We start from the raw sequence: 23,639 nt of genomic DNA, 5'->3' as shown, positions 1-23,639 counted from the left end.
TCTGAATAACAGCTGTGTACAGTGGGACAATCAAATGCATTTGAGTTCAAGTACCGTGAAGATATTAAGAATTCAAAAGAATTCCAGGAACTCAAACTCCTATCGTGTTCACATAGTAATTTCCACTGTTCCACACTGTTTCCCAGCATCTTTCTAAGCTTCAATCAAAACCTCTTTGCATTTCTTAAACACCCCTGCATCCAACATGCTAGAGTACACAGAAACAGAATGTCTAATGAAAAGATGTAGCTGACACATACACTCAAGTTTTATTTTACCCAAAATCAAAACAAGGTCAGAAAAGTCAGTTTCACTTTCAGGAGCAGTGCGCAGTTGCACCATTTCTTTTTCCATACCTCTGAATCAAAATAATTCTTCTTCAAGACCAATTTCTGTTTTATTGCTCATGTAATCACTTCACCCTAAATAACATATTACTTACTAATGCCCATACTACATAAGCTAACCCTGCTTACAGCTTGTTACTTCCTGGTAGTGGAGACATGAATATTCTCAATTTCAGCCAGGCACAACATGGAGTGATCCAACAAGAAAGAAACCTAACAAGTTAATACATACAGCCTAGGTTTCCTTGGTATCAACTGGGAAGCAAAAACAGGTCCCTTATATGTGCATAAATAAAAATACTGCTCCTATGACTACATTAAGAACAGAGAGTGCTTCTGGGTATGTAAGAATTCTTGTTAAAAAGGAAACAATCTGAAAAGCAGAACCAAATTTTTCCATTATTTTTCTAAGATTATTAACAGCCAACGTGCAAGACACTGCCCTCCTGAAAGATTAGGTTAGTATATCAAGTTTCTTTATTCTTTTTATTGAAACAGGTTACCCAGAGAGATGGCAGTTATCACCTTAGAAAGTTTACAAGAAAAGGTTAGATGTCACAATGAGTGATGACGTTTTGCGGACACATGGATTGATGTTTGGACTAGGTAGTATTAGTGGTCTCTTCCAACTTTAACGATCCTATTGTTGCTAAAGGCTAAGATGTCCTTGGAATACTGACATCATCAAATCTGGCAGTAGAAAAAACAAATCACTAAGACTCAGTGGAGAAAGTAGCATTCAGAGCAAATCCACCTAAAAGTAAATCCCTTCCTGCATCTAGAGATCCAGCTGCGCAGAGGAAAAAAACATAGGTTACTTTCAGTCTGAAACCCATTACTGCTGGGTATACAACAGGTATGAAAAAAATTACCTTCTCTTGCCCAACATTCTCATGCTCTTCTTCCACTCTATCTTGTTTCAGTGCTTTCAAAAATTCACTCTTCTTATCAGTCCGTGTTCTAGTCAATTTTGTTAAACGAGGCTGACCAACTTTGTCAACAGGGGATGAAGAATTTGACCGATTACACTAATGTAGGGAATGAAATAACAACAGGACTATCAGAAGTACAATCATCAATAAAACACTGAACAAAAGACACAAAGCTTCTCAGGAATTAGTCTTGCATGTATATTCAGAGTCCAAAGCAGAGGGAAAACATTTGTATTTTAGTGTTTATGCTCGTCACACACAGACAAAGGGACTCAAGTTTATGGAGCACTGCTAATAGTTGAGCTAGTGCACTATGTTCACTCCAAACCAAACCTACAAACAAAACCATGCAGTATCTGAAGACCACCAAGGTAATTTCCACGATAACCACTCTCACATTTACTCCAAAAAATATACTTATTTAACACAGTTCAATACAAAATCTATTTATCCATTTATTTAACCAAACAAATTAAAAATTACATACATGCAATTAAAATTACAGCCATTGCTTTACCTCTCTCACTGAGTTCTGGGATACAGGAAATGCCTTGGCAATTGATTTGAAAGGACTGAAATTGCCACTACCATATGAAGATTCGAGAGGAAATGGATTCACAATTTTATTTTCTTTTGCTTGGCTTTTCCACTGTGTATGCTTAAAAATATATAAGGAATCATTAAATACAATAGGATTATTTTTAAAAATCTCAAAAAAATGACTAAGCAAAAGCAAAACAATTACAACTGTTTACAACCGTAACTTTGCATAAACATATTTTCCTGTAGGATAGAGACTGTTTATGAGCAATTCATCTTCTCACAAATGCTGTTTATGTTGTTCATATAAACAGTTAGATCTAAAAACAATTAAAACAGCCATATCAGATGTATTAAGATAAGAAACATGAGAGTCTTCAGCAACTGCAATTAATGTTTTTAATGCATTAAGCTGCACAGTTAAGAACAGCTCCATCAGATCTCTCAGGAATAGAGAAATTCCCAGACCAAAGCCAAAAGATGAACATGGAAAAATACTTATGGAATGGGACCAGATACCCACATCAGGAATTGGGTTAAATTCTGAAGGTATTTTTAAGCCAGTTATTGCTCTCCTTTTCTGTTAAAAATATGCATGCAAAAAGTAATGCTATTTCATAAATTAAAAACATCGTTCTCATGTGAACAACTCACAGGCTTCTCAAAAAATGTGAAATGAGAAATAAATGGAAATTCAATTACAGTACAGTAGAATTAAAAAAAAAAAATAAAGCACTTTGAGTTACTTCTAGGGTAAATGGCTCTTGAAGTATTCAATACTTCCAATAGTTGAAAGTATGCTTTATGTACAAAATTGTCGAGGGTGAAATAGCTCTAATTCTGAATGTAGTTGGTTTTTGTTTTTTTTTTTTTAATTTTTTTCCCCTCCCAGCATGTAATTCATGCCAATACTATCAAAGACTCACCTTTGCAGATGGAGTGGCAGGTTTAGGGACTAATCCTTTATAAACATTAGTGCCAGTACCATTTTTTACTGGCTGTGAATGAAGATTTCCTACTACAGGGAATCCAGATATCTGCAGTTCTTTTGTACTGCCCTTTTTAATGACGAGCATCCTTGGAGATCTGGATTTAGGGTTCAAAGGATACTCTAAAAAAAAAAAAAAAAAAAATCTTGTGCATGTATATAGTCTTAAGTTTCTAGTTCACAGGGTACTGGATAGCCACATGGCCCAGAGGCATAAAGCAGAAACTTTTTCAGCATTAGTTCCAAAATAACCTACTGTACAAACCCAGATAAACTGAAGACCTGTTCTATTTTCCACAGCCATCATTAGTAAAAAAATTGATCTTGACAACACAAGAATTTTACTTTCAAAAAATAAAGATATTCCTCAGTCAAAGAAACTAGCTACACTGCTCTTGCTGACAAATCTAATATCAAAATACTGTTAATTGCTAATAGAATAAAACAGTTCAGTAGGAAGGGGCCTTCAAATATCATCTAGTAGAACTGCCTGACTACCTCAGAGCTAAAGAGAAGTTACAGCACATTAGAGGGAATTACCCAAAAGCCTCTTGACCACTGAAAAACACATGGACACATGGCATCAACAACCTAACCAGGAAGCCTCTTGTAGTGTTAGACCACCTCCTGTAGTGTTAGACCACCTTAACTGTAAGTAAGTGTTTCCTGTTGTCCAGTCTGACCCTTCCCTCGCAGCTTTGTGCAATTTTTGTCCTGCCATCAGTTCCCAAGAGCAGAGTGTGGCACCTCCCTCAGCTCACTCTCCTCAGGGAGCTGCGGGGAACAGCCTCCTCTTTTCTAGACTGAGCAACCCAAATGCCCTCAGCCTTTCATCGCAAGACATGCCGTCCAGTCCTGTTACCAGCTCTGATACCTCCTATGGATGCTTCCAATGATCTCAACATCAGTCTGCACGGCTAGGGTGTACTAACACTGAATATAACAGAAAAATCACCTCTTAATAACTGATTATGTTGTGTTTAATGTACCCCAAAATATAGTTTGCCCTTTTTGTCACATCTTCAAAAGAAAGTATGGCTTTTATATTTTCCTCTAAGATTACGAAGAATTATTATTTGCATATTAACAGCTCAGTTTAGAGCCAAACATACCACCCTGAGGCCTCTATAAACATGACAGGAGTGCATGCAAACTACTCTAGACACAGCATCAACCAGTTTATGACCTCCATGTCATGATTTCTCTTCAATCTTTTCAACAGTTCTAATTACTAAGAAGCATTCTTTCACAAAGCTAGAAATCACACCACTAATACCAGTGACCTACTTTTAGCACATTTCCTCCTGGGAGACAAATTCTTGACATCCTTACAAAAAGATGCACACTCATTCTGGGCTAAGAACATTAGCTGTGGCTGCATCTAGAGACCAGCATTTATATCCAAACAGAAGTGCTACCTCTCCTACAAGAAGATTCTCACACTGCAATAATATCGAAACTTCCTCAATTTGTAATTTCCGCATCTTTGTAATATCCTAAAAGAAACTCCTGTGTTTCGAATAAAACATTTTTTTACATTTTTGTATTCAACATTAAAAATACTTACCCCACACACCCGCTGCTAAAGATTTATTCTGGTTTGGCTCCCTCTCATATTCAGGATTCAAAGACGGCTGAAAGGAAAATATATCATTATTTAAAATGAAAATTTAAAACTCTTGAATTTTAGGACCAATTAAATAAATAATCATGACAGTATCCGCTGCCCAAGATTTTTAAATGGAGACAGAATATTTCCTCTGAGCACCAAATTTATCAATGCTTACTTGTTTCTCTTCTCCAACATTAAAGTAACAGTCAATACCATTATATTAACTGCCCACGGAAAACAAAACAATGAAAAATCCACAAAACAAAATACAATGATGTATGGCTCTTCAAAGAGAAAGCTCTGCTTTCCTCTTACACCTTAGAATTCTAGGTTGAAACACAGAATTCCAAATGGTCAGAAAGACCACATTGTCAGTACTTTAGATTATCAAATAAGATAATTTCATAGAGCTTAATACATATGCCACAGTAAACCGTGGCAAAAGAGTATAAACTCAGAACCCAGCTAATTTCACTCTGCAATAATAAAAATGCAATGATAAAAATGGGAGAGTAAGAAGAGAAACAAGTAAGTGGACAAATGACTCATACCCTCTTACCTATGGGAAGTGCGATGCCTTATATGATGATCTGTAACTGGTAAAATCTCATGAAGTAGCTTGTAATGGACAAAATGGCACTTGCAGAAACAACAACTATAATCACAATTAACTTACAAAATCCTCAGCCTCAAATTGCTTGGGTACTTCCTTCTCTTCCTTTTTCCCAGGATCATTATCAGGTACATTGTTCTCATGCAGTCCCTGGCTTTTTCCACAGTGGAAAGTGCTGGCACGAGAGCGGGAACCTCCACCATGGTATCCTCCACGGTGGTTTATATTTTCTGTACCATTTCTGCCTTGTGAACGCCAACCATTCTTCTCTTTCCTCCCAAAATGCCCTTAGATTTTTAAATTTAAAAGAAACATAACTATAAGTAGTTTTGGAACAACAAATCTGCTTCTGCAAAATTGTTAGAGAATTTAAGCAAGCAGCTCTATCTATACAGTGGGACGTAACTGCATAGTGAACTTAAGTTTTCATTCACTACAACCAGCAGGAAAGACTCACGTAACAGTGATGGAAAAAGATGACAGAAGTCCAATATAATGATTACTCAGCCTCCTTTCTTGGCTTTTCATTTACATGTGTTGGCCAAAGAATCAACTCCACAGCCTTTCTCAACAGAAATGGACTATTCCAACCAACCCATACTCCTCCTACCATCTTCAAGAAGATCTGACTTTCTGTTGCCTCTGTTTTACTACAGAACATAGTGTTTAAGATAGAGCTAAGATTTTTTTTTCTAGTCAGAATGCTAGAAAGCCATGATGTAAATGCATTTAAAACATTTCATGAAATCTAAATTATACCTCCATTAGGTCGTCCAGTGTTAGGATCAAATCCATCAGAAGAGTTGTGCCTTCTGCGATTTGCTTCATAACGATTCTCTGTCCATGAAAAATTTTCAGAATGCTTCTCAAAGTTCAATGATGACTGTAAAGAAAATATCTGATTAATAACAAGAGCTGAATTATCAGAACTCTAACATAAGTATTATTCGGTACATACAATTTTAAAAAAGATTTTGGGAGATGATACAGCAATTCTCAAGTATATGCATGTTCAAAATTATGTCATCATCCTTTAAACCAATAGAATCAGAAGGTATATTTTCCACTCGAGGATACCAAAAAACGCTGAGGACCATGATTGTGACACACAGCAAAAATGCAAGTGTTTATTTAAGTTTGGCAGCAGAATGGAGACAAGTGATGCGTTACAGCAAAGGAGAAATTTTAAAAAGGTAAGGAAGGACACAAGATCATAGTTGGGAATGGAAGGCAAACATTAAAATTTATAACCTGAAGCCAGAACTGAAGCAAAATTGAGCACTGCCTTAGACAAGAGTGGGAGTGACACATCTGAAGAGATGATGAAAACACGTGAAGAAAAAAAAAAAAGGCAAAGCATAATCTGCAAGGCTATATAAATGCAAGAAGTTCTTGTCATGATAACCACTTCCCATATGCCACTGAATTTACAACAGATACAAAGACCATAAGAACACTATTAGATAGAGCAAATTCTCTGCTACAAAACAATCTCTTTCAACAGATTCACCACCATTAGCTATGCAGTTTCACCAGCCATTAATGAGAGCCACATTGACAAAAATTTGTTCCAACAGAAGTGACCCACTGCCAACATCACCGCTGCTAAAACACACCACCCACTGCCATGCTGTGCTCATGTCCACTGCTTGGTCTCCATCAACTTCAGCAAGTTCCAATGAATACCAGTGGGTACTGCCCTTCTGCTGCCACCTGTCACACAGTATAAAAGTAATTGGATACTAGAGGGAAGATACAATGTCTACTGCTGTACCATCAACATTCACCTCTGACATCATGGATCAACATAATAAAATAGGAGTCATTACTTCAAAAGCAGCCTTATATAATTAACACTGACACTACAGAATTCAGACTAATAGCAAATGCAGCTCTACTTGTTGCCATTAACCCACATGATGCATCATTTAGAAATGGTGTATCTTTTGTAACTACAAAGATAAACACTGAAAATATCATTGTAATGCAGCCATGAATGAACATGAGTGAAAATTTAAGCCCCAGAGTTAAATTCAGTTGTTATCCATTAACTCTAGTAATATTTTAATTATTCCACTGATCAAAATAAGTAGGAAAAATGAAAGGAAGCCACAGTAAAAGATTTTGCTGCTCTGGAAAGTATGCTGAAATTTTTTTTCCCATCACCAACTCTATCAAGGGACCAGCACACAAAAATTCACTAGTTCTTCTATTAATACAATTTGCAGCACTCAAGGTGCTGTTCAAAATCCACTATTTGAAATTCAACCTCGAATAAACAATAAATACATTTAAATATGAAGTATGCATTATCAAATTTTATAGAAATCCCTCTCAATTTGAGACCTGGAAACTCTGCAAACTTGGAGATGGGAGAGGAAAGAAGAGAAAAAACAACCAAGCAGTCAGAAAGCAACAAAAAATTGTCAAGTGATTTATGTGGTTAATAAATGGTAAGGAATCTCCATGTCAGTTATAAGCAAGCTTTGAATTAGCCATTAAAATCCAAAAGCTCCAGACTTGCCGATGGTAGGTAACATTTTAGAATATAGCTCTGCATGTTAATTTACACAACATAACCTACTAATATTGCCTTTGGAGTTTCATTTCTTTTAATAACCTTGAAGAACAATCACACTCTCTCAAAGTGTAAGTGATAACACTTTACATATACTGTTTAAGCTGTACTTGATATAACGCATCTGGAGCTGCTACACTGTGTACAAAGATCATGCAGTTTGCATTTTCCCCACATGATGGAGATATCAGCCTATCAAGACTCTTGTTGCAAAGAATACAGAAAACTTCGTAATCAAGAGGATACTTATCAGCAATTTCTGGAAACTGAGAAATTATCTGACTCAATTCAGCCTGACAAGAAACAAAGCAAAACAGATTTCTGAAGCATAAGTCTTACTGCTTTAACACAAAGTAACAGCTAACTCTGAAAAAAAAAAAAAAGAAAGAAAGAAATTCACCCATCTGCAATTGCCTCAGACGTCCTGTACAGAAATCCTTCCAGAAAAACTTTGCCTGTATTCCAAGATGGCCTCACTATTCACGTCAGCCCAATTGCAGTACTGCACTGATGCAAATATATTATTTCCAGGCCTGAAATAAGGCTTCTCAGCAGAAGTTGATTACTAAGCTAGAACTTACTAAGTTGATTACTTAGCTAAGTAATAAGTAATAAGAAAGGAGTATCAATAGATGAAGTGGATTTCAGTCAAAATGTGAGCTGTATCAGTCATATTAAGAAAGCTGTTATGGTTTTATGACTTTTGGTCATTGGTATTCCACATCACAACATCATGTAGTGCACTAGGATTTAAACTGTTTATGCTCCAGTTCTGGGCACCTGTCCGGAAGAGAAGAACTACGCACCCCAGGGGGCTTTGCAGTCAGAGAGGAGATATAACCCCTGGCAAGGTCACCTGATGCCACCTTCCTTGTCTGCTCTCCTCTCTGCTACTCAACTGGACTGCACATCTCATCTCAGTGTTATGGTGAGGCTTATCCACCTTTCGGACACTCTCATACTTATTAGCTTCAATTCTAATTATATTGTTTTATGGTGTGTTATATTACATTCTGATACTATATTTAGTAAATTAGTTTGTTTCTCCTCAGATCATTGCTGCTGTTTTTAATTATTTTGGGGTCCCCAGTTTCCCTTTTCCAGAGGCGTGGATTCACAAAATCCCAGTCATGGAACTGAGCCGAACGAGCCCATAAACCATTGACAGAAAGCACCTTTGTATTCCCAATTTCATTCTATAGATTTTTCTAACACTAGCCTTTACCTGCTTGAGGAAACAGCCCTAGCAATCCAGGATGGAGAAGGACCCAAACTGCCGAAAAACAGTTTCCCACAGTGCTTCCTCCAGGAAACATAAGCTGAAAGGGCAGAGTTCAGTTCCTCCTTTTCAAGTCTACTGATACTGTTGCCTCATCCTAGCTCCACTTTGCATGAGACACTTCCTATTTCATCCCATCCTTCATCTCTCTTATCTGTTCTTCTCTGCAGTTGCCTTGTTCAGATACAGGAAGCATCAAACACCTACTCAAGGATTTATTGGGAATGGAAAATCCGTACAGGTCACATCTGAAATCCCTCTTATATAGGAGTGACAGAATAAACCTGATTATATACATTATGAATTACCACACATGGGTAGGACCAAAAAGACTGTTCAAGTGTCTAGTAACCAAATGGGCCACATATCACAAAATGTTCTTCACTGAAGGAAGAGGTAACACAACAGACAATGGAACAAAAGTACCATAATAGAAAAAGCATACAGCTACAAAGTTTTTGGAATCACAGAACCACAGAATGGCCCGGGTTGGAAAGGACCTCAAGCATCAAACTTCAACCGCCCGGCCACATGCAGGGCTACCAATCTCCCCATTTAATACTAGACCAGGCTGCCCAGGGCCCCATCCAACCTGGCCTTGAACATCTCCAGGAATGGGACATCCACAGCCTCTCTGGGTAGCCTGTTCCAGCACCTCACCACTCTCATAGTACAGAACTATATAGAACACACAATTGAGGCAGCAGTTGACACAAGACAACCCATACCGTAAATACATTTATTTAGTAGTACTGGAGTACTGCTAGAACCCCAATCGATAATGTCGATACAGTGGTATAAATGTAAGCATGCAGGTAAATCTCTTCCAGTAGATTCTTGGAATACGTGGAGATTAAGTGCTTTATTGTTGTGACATTGAACTAAGCTCTGACCATTACTTTCCAATATCTGTATTTTCCACAGAAGAATAAATCACAGAGTTAATTTCAGTAATCAAGCTGAATAAAAACAAACATTACAGGAACATCTGAAAACTGATAAGCCTGAAGTTTCTTTAACAGCAACTGAAAGCTGCTGCTAGACTACCCAAAATAAATAAGTTAGTTAGTTCTGCATAGAAAAAAAAATACAAAGAGGCATAAGTTAAGGACAGAGAATTAAAAAAAAAAAAAAAAAAGAAAATGCATGTGTGCACGTGTGTAGGTAGTTAAGTAACGCAATGGAGACACAACCAGTGCCGTGTGCTGACTGTGCACTGAACAATAGCGAAGGCCTATTTCCACATTTGAAATTTCCATAAAAATGAAATACTAAAAAAATTTACATATTAAAACAAAGCACTATCATTCTCATACCTGCAGACACAGACATTACTTTCAAAAGATTAAAAGAAAGGCAAGTCTACAAATAGAAAAACAAAATAGATGACAAGAGTTTAAAATGTTCAGTGCTGCCTCTACTTCTGCATAAAAACTAGTTTAAAAGGATAGAAAGATATGACAGAAAAAAAGAAACATTTATACGAGCGACATATATTCAAGAATATCTAAAAACCATAATGATTCAGGGATTGCTATTTCTCGTTCTCAAGTTAACTTCTGCATTTTTTTAACTGAGTAGTTATAGCCTAGGTGGAACAGGCACAGCGAGGATGTACAGTTACCACCAACAACTGAAGAGTCATTACAGAAAATCTATTTCAAAATCTTTTTTTTTTTTAATCACTTGACTGATCGAATAAGAAAAAACATTTTCTAAAATGTATATGACACAAAGCAAAACCAAAAGTGAGATCATCAAGGACATGCCTTGATCTCATTTCCTCTAGCAATGCAGTAACTCATTTCAAACTATGAATGAAAAAAATTTTAACCCAAGAACAGCTCTGATAATCTGTGCACATGCTTCCTTCCTTGAACTCAGCTGTTCAAGCACGAATTCTGGAGGTATAAACTTGATAACCAAGGTTCAACTATTTAAATTACAACAGTAAGACTTGCCAGGAATTACCCTGTTATCACTCTTCCGACATTCATGAACAGACTCATATTTTTGTAATGACCAATGCTATGACATTTAGACTTGTTTATTAATGAAACTGTTGGATCAGAACTACAGAAAGACATACCTTTGTTGATGATGGTGGAGTAGGAAAACTAAGCCAGGCTGGAGCAAAGTCATGCTGCGCCATTTAGGTCCAGTCTCTCCAAATCAATGAAACAAGGCTTTAGCACCTCGTGGCAAGTCCCTACAATTGGAAAAAAAAAAGAAAACAAGAAATGAGTGCTTTTCAGATGTTTATCTTACATGAATATCACACCTGTGATGTTTTGATCATTAATTCCTTTATGTTTTCTTGTATTATTTTCTCAGACAGGTGTGGTTTGAAGTCTTACTTAGCTTTACTTCACTACACAATATTTATCCTGTTACTACTGAAGAGTCACACCAAGGAAATTTTTCATAAAGATCATAAAAATAAAACTAACATTCATTCCTTCATTTTCCCTTAGAAACAGGATGAAGGATCTTGTGTAAGGTCTGATTAGAGAGATATGAAAAATTATCACATTGAAATACTTTCTAGTACTGCCCAGAACAGACAGTAGGAGCTTCTTTATTAGCTTCCTAAAAGAAGCTGATTTTTCAAATTAGCCCCCCAAAATTAATATCAGTCATCATGTTAATATTCCTCAAGACTAAAATGCCTATGCCCGTATTTTCTCAAGACTGAATGGAAACAGAGCCTAAGTATTTAGAGATACTGTCAAAATCCAGTAGGATTGTCTAGTTTGAAAACAGACAAGATAACAACTTAAGTCAAAACCCAAGAGTACTTTTTCTACCCAAAAGCAAAAAAAATAATCTGTCAGTAAATAGAAGAATGCAAGATAATACAAACTACAATACTTAAAGCTGAACTATAGCACTGAAAGAAATGGATGAAATGCTGAAAGGAGTATAGGGTTAACTGAATCAGGCTCGTCAGCTAGATACTGTAGAACTGTCAATGATTAAAATGCATTTCAAGTATCATATAAGCAGTACTAGAAATTCAGCTATCAGTAAGAAGAATTAACATCCAAATGCATGTTACAGGGAGAGGCAAGGTATTGTATAGAGATATGCGTTTCATGTCTCCACATAAGAAATTGCAGATCAGCATGCACAAATGTGTGTTACTTAACACATTAACTGCTGTAATTTGAGTAAGTTTTAGTAAAAGCTGTGGAATCTGAACTTCATAACTGATAATAACCAATAATTATTGTTGCATTCTGGCCTGACTGGGCTATTTCAGACTTTCAGTGAAAAAGGAGAGCATTGCAATATCTAAGAAGAAGCTTAGCAGACTTCTAAGTGTTTAATTGCATGAAGTTGAGTTGCTGATTCTTTTTTCTGTCATGACCTTGTACTAATCTTATTTAGGTATCTAAGATCAAGAAACATTTAGATGCTGTACTGAGGGACATGGCTTAGTGAGAACTTTTGGTGATAGGTGGACGGTTGGACTGGATGATCTTGGAGGACTTTTCCAACCTTGGTGTCTCTATGATTCTATGATACCAGAGTTAAATTATAAAGCAGGATGCACCAAATCAACTAGACTACAATAAAAACAAGTATAAAAGTATGTGTCACCCATTTAACTTGTCTTGGATTAGTGTACTAAAGTCATCCAATGTGTTCTCCTAAATTAACCTCAACAGAAATTCCATAAAAAAATTCTAAAAAATCCAATTACGTCTGACTACAAAACAATGAAGTTCTAGAGTCACAGAACCATTACAAAAAATGGTTTATCTTTTTAATCAACTTTTATTAATTAATCATGATCAGTAACCACACAGAAAACAAAAAATAGTGTACGTTATAGTGTACGACAAAACAAGGTAAGAGATGCTAAATTAACAGCAAATTAATATGAACAGGCTAAGAAAAAAAATTTCTCCCTTCCTTCCTCAGATACAACTTTCTAATCCAACATGCAGAATTATGAAATCTTTCAAAAGGATTAGAAGAGGTATCAGTCCTGGAAGATCAGGACAACAAAAACAACAAAGTAATTTTCAGACAAGAAAACTACTGTCTTAAGAAACAAGAAGAGATTCAATACAATCCAATTATTACATATGAAAGGATCCAGAAAGTATTACCGATTTTTTGGTGAACCAGACATTCGGTGTGAGGCAAAGGCACTAACACTGTTATTTCTTAATAAATAACTGCAACTGTTTTTAGGAAAGTAGTCAAGCATAAGTCAAACATTACTACTTAATCAACTGCCATGAAAAGAATTTGTGCTCAATTCAGAAACATTCCTAGCTACCCAGCTTTGACAACCCCATTTTCATTAGCAGCAGGAACTCTGTTTAGATGATCAAGCAAATATTGAGTAGCTTTAGGATACTCTTCATTCTCAGGAAGGTATTCCTGCTAAGCTGAAAACAGATCTCAAAGTGTGAATGGAAGGCCAGAAAGACTACTCTGATGATTCAGGCAGAACTTGCTATGCTTAAACCACTTATAGCAGCCCTGTAGAGAATGACTTCAGGACATTGGTGAATGAAAAGCTTGACAACAGCGTGTATCTGCAGCCCAGGCCAACAGTATCCTTGGCTGCATCAAAAGAGTGGTGGCCAGTAGCAAGAAAGGTGACTGACTCTCCCTGCTCTGCCCTTGTAAGGCCACATCTGGAGTACCGCATTCAGGCCTGGGGCCCCCAGCACAAGAAAAAAGTAGAGCTGTTGGGGTAGGAGGGACACAAAGATGACCAGAGGGCTGCCAGCACTTCTCCTATGAAGAAAGGTTGAAGGAGCTGTGCTTATTCAGTCTGGAGAAAAGAAGGCTCCAGGGAAATCTGTCTGTGGCCTTCCAGTATTTGGAGGGATATTATAAACAGGAGGACTGACTTTTCATGTGGTCTGACAGAGACAAGACAAGGTGGAGAGGTTTTAAACTAAAAGAGAGGAAGTTCAGGATAGAAGTTAGGAAGAAGTTCTTTACTCAGAGTGGTGAGGTGCTGACAGAGCTGCTCATAGAAGCTGGTGACGCTCCATCCCTAGAGGTGTTCAAGACCAGGCTGATGGTCACCTGAGCAGTGTGACCTAGCAAGTGGCAATCCTGCCATGGCAGGGAGATTGGAACTGGCTTGTCCTTCAGATCCTCCCAACCTAAGATATTCTGTGATTCCACGATTTATAATCATTACGGTTGCCAAACAACAATTTGATTTCAGATTGCTTTTTCACAAGTTAAACCAACAACTGAGAAAGATTAGATCGGAGTGACTTCATTGCAGCATTTCAATACCTAAAGGGAGTCTACAAACAGGAGGGGAATCAACTCTTTGAAAGGGTTGATAACTACAGGACAAGGGGAAATGGTTTTAAGTTGAGGGAGGGGAGATTTAGGTTGCATGTCAGGGGGAAATTCTTTACAGAGAGAGTGGTAAGGAGCTGGAACAGGCTGCCGAGAGAGGTTGTGGATGCCCCGTCCCTGGAGGTGTTCAAGGCCAGAATGGATGGGGCCCTGGGCAGCCTGGTCTAGTATCAAATAGGGAAGTTGGAGACCCTGCCTGTGGCAGGGGGGTTGGAGATTCATGATCCTTGATGTCCCTTCCAACCCTGGCCAGTCTGTGATTCTGTGATTAACACGTTGTTCTGTAACATGCCCCAGCCCTGAGATGCTCTTCCATCATTTAAAAGGGTTCTTTTACAAGATCAGACAAGATTTTTTTTTTTTTTTTTTCCGTGCTATTCAAATCCATTACAATTTAATCTATTCCCAGTGGTCAGAGATATTTCTGCAATCTATATCCTCCATGGTAGTTACAACCTCTATTCAGAGTTGTGCTACTTATAAATTTAATAAGCATACAAAATTTCATTATTGCAGTTATCAATAAAAATACCGAAGAGACATATTTGGCCTATCAGATCTAATTCACTTGATTTATACTTCCAGTTTAACATTCTACAAGAGCTTCATTTACGAAGCCTCAGGAGCCTCTAAGGCAAATAGACAGCATTGATACTCCATTCATTTTTCAGTAACATCTCAGAAATATAGGAATTGTCCTATCTTCAACTAAAAACACTCATTATTTAAGCAGAATTAAAATAAATGGTATACACCCACACATGCGTTAGCAAGAACCGGCTTTAATTTCACTGACAGACAATGAATAACTCTAACTAGCACACCAGACGTATACACCACATAGCAAATCAACCGCAGTTCATCTGCACAGACAAAACAGCTGTTGTACTCCCAACTTTAAACTAGACAGCAGATGTAATGTGGTAAGCTCCACAAACACGAACACAGTGATTCCACTGCTTTCAGAACTTCCTTGGGTTACAAAAAATTAGGCCCAAAATTGATCACAGTGATGAATTCATCATTTCCTGGTAGCACAAACTCAACACAACACTGCTTTTAACAGAAGTGTTAAGAAAGCTAGCTTGGCTTCGGTTGACTACCACCAATGCAAAGTTGAACAATTTTAAAAAGAAAAAAATATTGAAATACTGTTATCACCATATTTCTAACTTTCAAATACATTTAGGTTTCTTTAATCAGACTGCTCAAAATATCTAGTCATGTCAGCAACAGTTTCTGATGTCAAATTCAAACACCGTCCAGTGAATTCAGGAAAAAAAAAAGAAAAACCTTCCACAGGCAGCTCATAAATCTAGGATTCCAGACCTTGTAAAACTTACATTTTGCCACATAAACAAAGTCTGATTGTCAACAATAATCACAGAATTGTAGGGGCTGGAAGGGACCTCTGGAGATCATCTAATCCAATCCCCCGCTAAAACAGGTTCCCTACAGGAGGCTGCACAGGAAGGCACTGAGGTAGGTCTTGAATATCTTCAGAGGAGACTTCATACACCTCTTAGGCAACCTGTTCTCAGTGCTCTGCCACCCACACAGTATGGAATTTTTTCCTCGGGTTCAGAGGGAACTTCCCATTTTGCATTTTGTGCCATTACCACTTGTTCTGTCTATGGGCAGCACCAAAAAAGAGCCTTGCCCCACCCACTTGACTCCCACCCTTCAGATAGTTATAAACATTGATAAGATTCCTTCTTAGTGTTCTCTTCTCCAACTCCAAATAAAGCACTGAATGCCTGTCAACGGTTTACGGGCTGTTTTGGGAATTCTGGTCCCCATTTGATGTATCTGTTACCACCATGGATTCGTCAGCATCAGGCACGGTTGATAGTTTGTCTATTATATCTTCTTGTTTGTTCTCCATTCTGTCCAACTTTTCAGCTACTTTTGCAATGGCTGAAACACAAGCTCGTAGAGGGCTTAAATGTAACTCAAAGTCTTGAAGTTTATTAACCAATTCATTTATAAGGGGTCTTCTTTCCCCTCTGCTATACACTGGTGCAAATGTACTGGCATACCTTTCTGGTGGAGTCTTTGTGAATGTACGCCACATGTTTGGTGTACAGGACTCTCTCAGGATCATGTTCTTGGTCTGGCTCATTAGGAATGAAATTGAGGCTTTGTAGCGTTTCCACTACCGCATCTTCTCTTAAATAACAGATGCCCTCTTCCATATCAGCCCATTTCTTTTTCTTCGGCATCAGATTGTCTGTGAAGGGGTATCTTTCTTTTACAGCTAACAACATCTGCTTCCAGAGGGTAAAGGCCTGGGTCTGGCATGTACTAATACCTCTGTCAATAGCTGAGTCCCTCGTAATGCCACCCAGTTGGCAAGCTTCTCTACTATCTAGCCACACACCGTTGGCCACATTGTCCCACCATCAAAGTAACCAAGTGGCAATAGGCTCATTTGGGTGACGTGAGAAGTCTTTTCTCAGACTTCGAATTTCATTCATTTTCATAGATCGATCAACAATGGTAATGATATCTTGCTCACCTCTTACTCTTTCAGGACTTCTCATTGCCCTCATAGGCATTGGTGACCGTGGTCTTACTGAGGGCCCCTCCCTTGGACTCAGGGGTGCTTCTCCTGGATCTCGGAGCCACTCCTCTGGACCTCTTTCCTCATCTTTCTTCTCTTCGAACTGAGTCGAGATTCGTTCAGTTTTCCGTCCTCTTACAGGGGCAACTGACATCAATTGTGGTGCCTCCTGTAGTTGATCAGGTTGGTCAGTTCCAATGTTCTCATCCTCCAGCTCAGCTTGGAGCCTGTCTCATTCGATTATGAGAGTTTCTAGCTCAGATTGGAGGGTGTCTTGTTGAGATTGAAGACTGTGAAGTCTGGATTGCAGGGAGTCTCTCTCAATTCGGAGGGCAAATCTCTCAGATTGGAGATCTTTTCTCTCGACCAGGAGACTCTCTCACTCATTTCGTACTCAGTTTCCCTGAGACTCTCCCTTTCAATTTCACAAACTCTCTCCATCTCCAGGATAGTATTGACTAAGGCCTCATAAGCATTAGCCAGGCCCCAAATCATTTGTGCCTCCTCAGATCTGCCTGAGCCACAACATTCCTGTCTCAAATATCTGTTTAAGCTCTCAGGGTCTTTCAGGTGTTCAGGAGTAAAGTTCCATGATACCAAAGATTTCCATCTCTCTAAAGTCTCTCCCAGACCTCTCCACACTCCCTGCTACTCAGTATTCTCTGGTTTTGGGACTTCCTCAAAATATAATAAATACTAATACTGAGTGAAATGATGAGCAGTACATTCAGGGAGATTAACAACGCGATCAGGTGAGCATTCAAAAGCTGCATAAAGTATTCAAAGGAGAGACTGAAAACCTGCTTAAAAGTCTCCAGTCTGTAAAATTAGCAGCTCGCTCTGGAATTGCCACATAGTATGCAGATGCCACACAGTTATTTCCATCAGTGTTTTCAATCAACTGTATATACCTATTGCTCCATAGAGCAAAGTGGTGAACTTAATTAAGGCCCAGTATGTTTTGAGCATTAAAAAAGAAGAAACCGTGGCATGCAGTCCCTTGAAAGGCAGTTTCAGAAGAGAAAGCTTTTTTTTTTTTTTTTTTTTTTTTTAAACAGAAGCAAGATAGCAAGGCTCAAAGTTTACAAATATCCTAGAATACTGGCAGTCCGCCTGGACTTTTCAAGGTCGTTTTCAGAGTACGGGTGAAACAGATAAACTTTCCCAACGAAGCTCTCTGAGAGCAGAGAGAGATTTGTTCTAAAAAGCTAAAACACAACTGTTGCCAGCATTCTCCACCAAGAAATGTCAACGGTTTACAGGCTGGTTCGGCCTGGTTCTGTGATTAGCAGGGCGGAGGGATCCGCGCCTCCAGAAAAGGGAAACAGGGAACCCCAAAATAATTGAAAACAGCGGCAACGATCTGAGGTGAAACAAACTAATTTACTAAATAGAGTATCAGCAAAATATAATGAGAGAGAGAGAGTGCGTCTGAAAGGTGGATAGGCCTTACCACAACGTTGAGGTGAGAACTGCAGTCCATTTGAGCCAATGAAGAAAAGCAGACGGAGAAGAGCAGACGGAGAAGAGCAGACGGAGAAGAGCAGACGGAGAAGAGCAGACGGAGAAGAGAACATCAGGTGACCTTGCCAGGAGTTATATCTCCTCGCTGACCGCAAAGCCCCCTGGGGAAATGTAGTTCTTCTTCTCCTCCGGACAGGCACCCAGAACTTGAGCATCAGCGGTCAAACCCCCAGTGCATTACATGATGTTATGATGTGGAATACTGATAACCAAAAATCATAAAACCATGACAATCCCAAACAACAATGAACAGTTAGTTCCAAATGATGTATAATTGAAGAGATTTGTCATTAATACAATCCCCCAATCTGACCAATGTGAGCAACTGAAATGAGCAAACTGTATCCAGTGTAAACTACAAATACCCAAAAAAGATAGAATGGACGTGCTCTGACGTTCTGGTTTTTTGTTGCTAACGTTTTTGTTTGGTTGGTTGGTTTTACAGTTGAGAGGTCCTTTTTTGACAAAGTATTTTTCTCCAGTTTTAAAGTAGCTGGAAACATACACTTTTCAGGAAAACTAACTTACACCAATATTCAGGAAAGCTTGAAGAGGCAACGCACATTGAGAAAAGGGAGGCAAAAAGCAACTGCGCAAATCACAAGTCAAGACTTCCCTGAGAAGGCTAAAAGAAAAAAAAACAACCCCAAACTATCTAGAGCAATTACCAGAACTCTGCATGAGAGAGTTCTCTTCTGCATGAGAGAAGGGGAAAAAGTAAATAAATAACAGAGCTAAAAAACTATCATTAGCCTGTGCTTACCAAATTAAATAAAGAAATCAAATCTTAAAACAGTCAAGTCTTACCTAAACTACTATTTTTTTTTATTTTTTTTTTTTAGAGTCATCACAGAACAAGATACAGTCATAACAGACAAGAAGAGTCTTTTCAAAAACTTCCTGGCTTTCTCTGCCTCGTAAAACAAAGACCTAAAATGCATTTGGTCATAAATATCTAAGGAGTAAATTTCACTGAGAAAAAAGCTGTTTTATTACAAAACGTAATGAGAATACAGGAGAGAACAGTCATGATAAATTTAGTCTGGAAACAAAGTTCTGAAGACCAGAAGAACAGGACAATTCAGATAAACATTTAAATCTGCCCATTCCTATTATGTTTAGAAGTCAGACACTAATAATTGTTATATGTTAAACTGTATACACAATGCATGTATACAAATATAACCTTGTAATAATTAAGCCAATTTTTCCCTCTTGGGTGATAATCACAATAAAGTTCCTGCAGGAAGCTTTTCCCTTCTCCTCTCTGAAAATGCTATTTCAAATCAATAGCATTTAAAAAATAATTTTTCTAAATGGTAAGAGAGTGCAGAGGCATATGAAACAAATTCATATTTCTTTTTCTGCAATAGCAGAGTTCATCACAGCACAAAAGCAAAAGACAGCCTGTATTTACAAACTTTCAGATTAACATATATACTTTGAGCCTCATCTTATTTACCATTTTCACACTATGTGGAACTTTAATTTTGTATTACTGAGAAAAATTATCCAAGTCAAAATAACTAACATTTTAATTTTGCTTCCAAAGCTTGGTTATTATCTAAAAGCTTCCAAGCAGTCAACACGTAAAACAGGAACACAGAAAATACAGACCATGAAGATCCAATTGAACAAACTATCCAAAATAGGCACCACACAGGTTTAACACAGGTTCTCATATTTTAACAAAATTTGTTTCATTTCTTGCAGTTAAAATAAAATACTTATTTTCCCCCCTTACACTGATGGGAAAAAAAAAAAAACAAACATGGAATGCTTACTCATTCTCATACCATTTGTCCTAATTAGAGACTCCTTCCACCAGAACTATGTTGATTAGAGACTTCACCCTCCTTCTTTCCTGAATGATGTCACTAAATAGGCAGGCAGTCAGCAATATATGGCAGAAAGTTCTAACTACAAAGCATAAGAGCATTAAAGACTACCCACAGTGCAGAACCCCAGTGAGCACGTGCTACACCAGCTCATACCCCTAACACAGTACATCAAAAATGGGAATTCAGTGCAGACACATAGCACAGAGCAACCATACAGTCACTACAGGCAGAATCAGGTGGATTTACTTAGCTGAAGTGACAAACCAGAAAACAGATGTACCAGCCACGAAGCAAAAGGGTAAGTCATGCAGTCAGGCCTAGTAAGATCTGACACGGCAGGCATCTATAAAAGACTGCAAAGAATTTAAACAAAGCTTTAAAGTAAAAATGTAAATCTCAAAATACTGGAACCTTTACGATGTAGCCTAAATTTCTCCATGTGTTACAAATTCATATTGTCTGGTACTGCATCTGATAACACTGTAGGAAAATAATTTCCTTTACAAAAACTGCTAACTCAGCCTTAAAAATGTCAAGGTAACAAAGGATATTGAGATCTGGAATAACTGCAGCTCTACTATAAAGGTAATCCTTTATTCAGAATTCCTGGTACTACAAATATCTGCTGAATGGAAACGAAGCTGGAAGAAATCCTCTTCGCTTCATTTGCCTAATTACACAACATCAGAAGCAGCTAAATGGCATCTCTGGAAGTGCATAATATACTTTAGGAGTTGGAAGAGTGACTCCCATGAAAATTCCTTTCAAGCACTGGCTGCAGAAGTGGATGGGCAATGAGCAGAGGAAGCAGTTGTAATTGAAGCACCATTTGATTGCTTTGAAGCACAGATATCCTGCTTATCTTTTGTTTTCAATAAACAGGCTAAATAAGAAAAAAAAAAAAAGCATGATTATTAAGATACAGAATCCTGAAAAGACTGTGGAAAATAACATAATATTTTAACTGCTTGGAGTTTCTGAAACTATTTTGATACTATTTCTGAATGGTCTAAACCGCTCTAACAAAACAAAATGCACAGTACCACATTTTTAATACAATTAACTATGAACACTGTAACAACTCTGTGACTCACTGGAACCAAGCTTTTAAAACATATAATGCTACTTTTTGTTTCCCCAGGTCCGCACCCATTACAGACCAGAGAAATGTCCCAATAAAAAGCACAACTCTTCAGTCTATCTGAACAGTTGTGAACTTCAACTTGAAACAACACATGCCATGCTGTCTCAACTCTTGTCTCAAAAGGCTGTAGTCCTTTCACTAGCATTAACCAAGGTAGGTCTCTCTCAATCTTCACACAGTTTTGAATGGAAAAGAATGAGTTTAACGGCTTAGTAGATCTGAATCTAGAACGTATTTTCTGAAAAATTGTACCGCACAGCATTCTGAAAGACTGATCAAGTTGCACTTCCTTTGAATATCAAAATGTTTTATCCTGGAACATAAATTTTCACAAGTCATCCAAAACAAGACTACGTCCAGTTGCATTCAGAACATAGCAACCCACTGAGTCTACAACAACCTCTATGTACACTCTATTCCAGTGCTTGACCACAGTTCAAGCTTTTTCTTGTGGTCAGACTGAATTTTCAGTGGTTACTTATACTCGTTCCCTCTTGTTCTGTCACATCCCTGCTGGGATCTAGTTCCCCTTTCTTCATCCTCTCCCATTGAGTACTGGACATACAGGTAAGATGAGTGAGCCTCTCTTCTCCAGGCTGAATACTTACAGCACTCTCAGCCTCTCCTCTTATGAAAGACACTCCAGTCCCTTTATCATCATTGCAACTCTTTTCTAGAGCATTTTCCCTTCATGAGCCTCCCGAGGTTCCTCTCTCCAGTTCTCCTGCCTGCCCAAACACCTACTTTAACAGCCACTCCTCCCAATTTTCTATTGTCTGCTAATTTGCTGAGGTAAACTCTGCCTTGTCATCCAGGTCATTAATGGATGTGTTAGGGATTATTAGCTCTAGTACTGAACTCTAAGGTATAACCCTAGTAAATTCTTTCAAATGGACTTCATGCCACTGGTCACAGCCCCGATGGAATGGGCTTACACATTTAGCCCATTTCTGGATACGTCTAATTATTCACTTACCTAACACATACTTTTTCAACCTCTCTTTGAGGATGCAATGGAAGACCATCACAAAAGACATAAACAAAATCCACTGCTCTCCTTTCACCCCCCAAGCTGGTCACCGCATCAAAACTATTAGCTTGAGTAAGCATAACTTTCCCTATATAAATTCATGCTCATTGCTCCCAGTCATTTCTTGGTCATTTGTGTGTTTGGAAATATGAGTTGATCTACAACTTCCTCTGGGCTGAAGAGAGGCTGACCAGCGTGTAGCTCCCTGGATCCTCTTTCTGACTAGAGGATTAACAATGCTCTCTTTGAGAACCTCTCCCATCACTGTAACTTTTAAAATACAATTATTAAAGAGCCTTGCAACAACTGTCAGCTCCCTCAGTACTTGCGGGTACATCCAGTCACCTTAAGTTTTCTCCTACCTTCTCTACTAAAGGCAGAGAAAAAAACTTCAGCAGAACTTCAATGAAAAGGGCATGAGATCAGAGACCATCCCCACCCAATTTTACAAGCGCACTGTTTAACTTGTCTAACCAGTATTTAGCAAGCAGAGAAAACAGTCCGTCCCACTGGTACTGAAGAGATCCAGCTTGCAGGAGGTCTCCTCATTACACAAAGCAAAAATATTTCCCTTCCCTTCAATACTGAAACATGTTTCACTATGGTTGGTGAGAAATATTTGAGTCTATAACAACTTCACCATAAATAAAAACAGTTTTGCCTTTTCGTAATGTCCTAGCAGAATGAAACAAATAAAAGCAGTGACATCACTATAGTATAGAAAAAGCTGGTCAAAATGATAGCAAAGCAGCTCAAATATCTGGAATTCAAGAATATAATTTACTAAAAGACTATGCTTTTTAATTATCACTATGTTAAACATAGCCCACTTAAACAGAGCCAACTAAAACTTTATAGGAGAACTAATTTTTAAAATAATGGAAAAAATAGCTTTTATACTTCTCAGGCTTTGTGGCTAGCATGAATTATTTTACAGAAAACTTTTGGTGACAGTAAGAATTTCAGAAATTGCTAGAAGATGAAAACAAAATACATTATAAACTCAAATAAGCAGGAAGGAATGCTTGAAATTTGTGAGATGAGATAGTAAAATTACAAAAAAAAAAATTTGTGGCAGTTTTCAGCCACAAATTCTCCACATCAGATTGTAAAGGAAGATACAATTTCAAATTTCCTAACATTCCCTGAAGACTGTTTTACAACCCCCGCCTGTTGATCTGCACACAGAAATCCATGTACCAACAAATGTTATGATCACACATATACCTAGTTTTCAAAAAAAATGTAGTCAACATGCATGTGTATCTTAGTAGCACACACCTTATGATCTTCTACATACTGTCT

The 23,639-nt window shown here is 38.0% G+C and overlaps 1 protein-coding gene across 2 annotated transcripts in view; it reads right to left on the bottom strand.

Moving 5' to 3' along the window:
• GPBP1 (GC-rich promoter binding protein 1) overlaps window positions 1–23,639 on the bottom strand; it is a 40,482-nt gene that overhangs the window by 8,358 nt on the left and 8,485 nt on the right. For both annotated transcript variants that reach the window (XM_085212540.1, XM_085212542.1), the window contains 7 exons: window positions 10,979–11,098; window positions 5,792–5,915; window positions 5,096–5,319; window positions 4,375–4,441; window positions 2,746–2,930; window positions 1,797–1,937; window positions 1,220–1,375 (listed from right to left, as the gene is read on the bottom strand). In XM_085212540.1, coding sequence (XP_085068666.1) covers window positions 1,220–1,375; window positions 1,797–1,937; window positions 2,746–2,930; window positions 4,375–4,441; window positions 5,096–5,319; window positions 5,792–5,915; window positions 10,979–11,041 — 960 coding nt within the window. In that variant the 5' untranslated portion in view covers window positions 11,042–11,098. The remainder of the gene's footprint in view (window positions 1–1,219; window positions 1,376–1,796; window positions 1,938–2,745; window positions 2,931–4,374; window positions 4,442–5,095; window positions 5,320–5,791; window positions 5,916–10,978; window positions 11,099–23,639) is intronic.

Source organism: Meleagris gallopavo, chromosome Z (genome assembly GCF_905368555.1).
Source record: "Meleagris gallopavo chromosome Z, MGAL_WU_HG_1.1, whole genome shotgun sequence".
Lineage (NCBI taxonomy): Eukaryota > Metazoa > Chordata > Aves > Galliformes > Phasianidae > Meleagris > Meleagris gallopavo.
The sequence above is the reverse complement of the archived record's forward strand: the minus strand, read 5'-3'. Positions and strand labels throughout refer to the sequence as shown.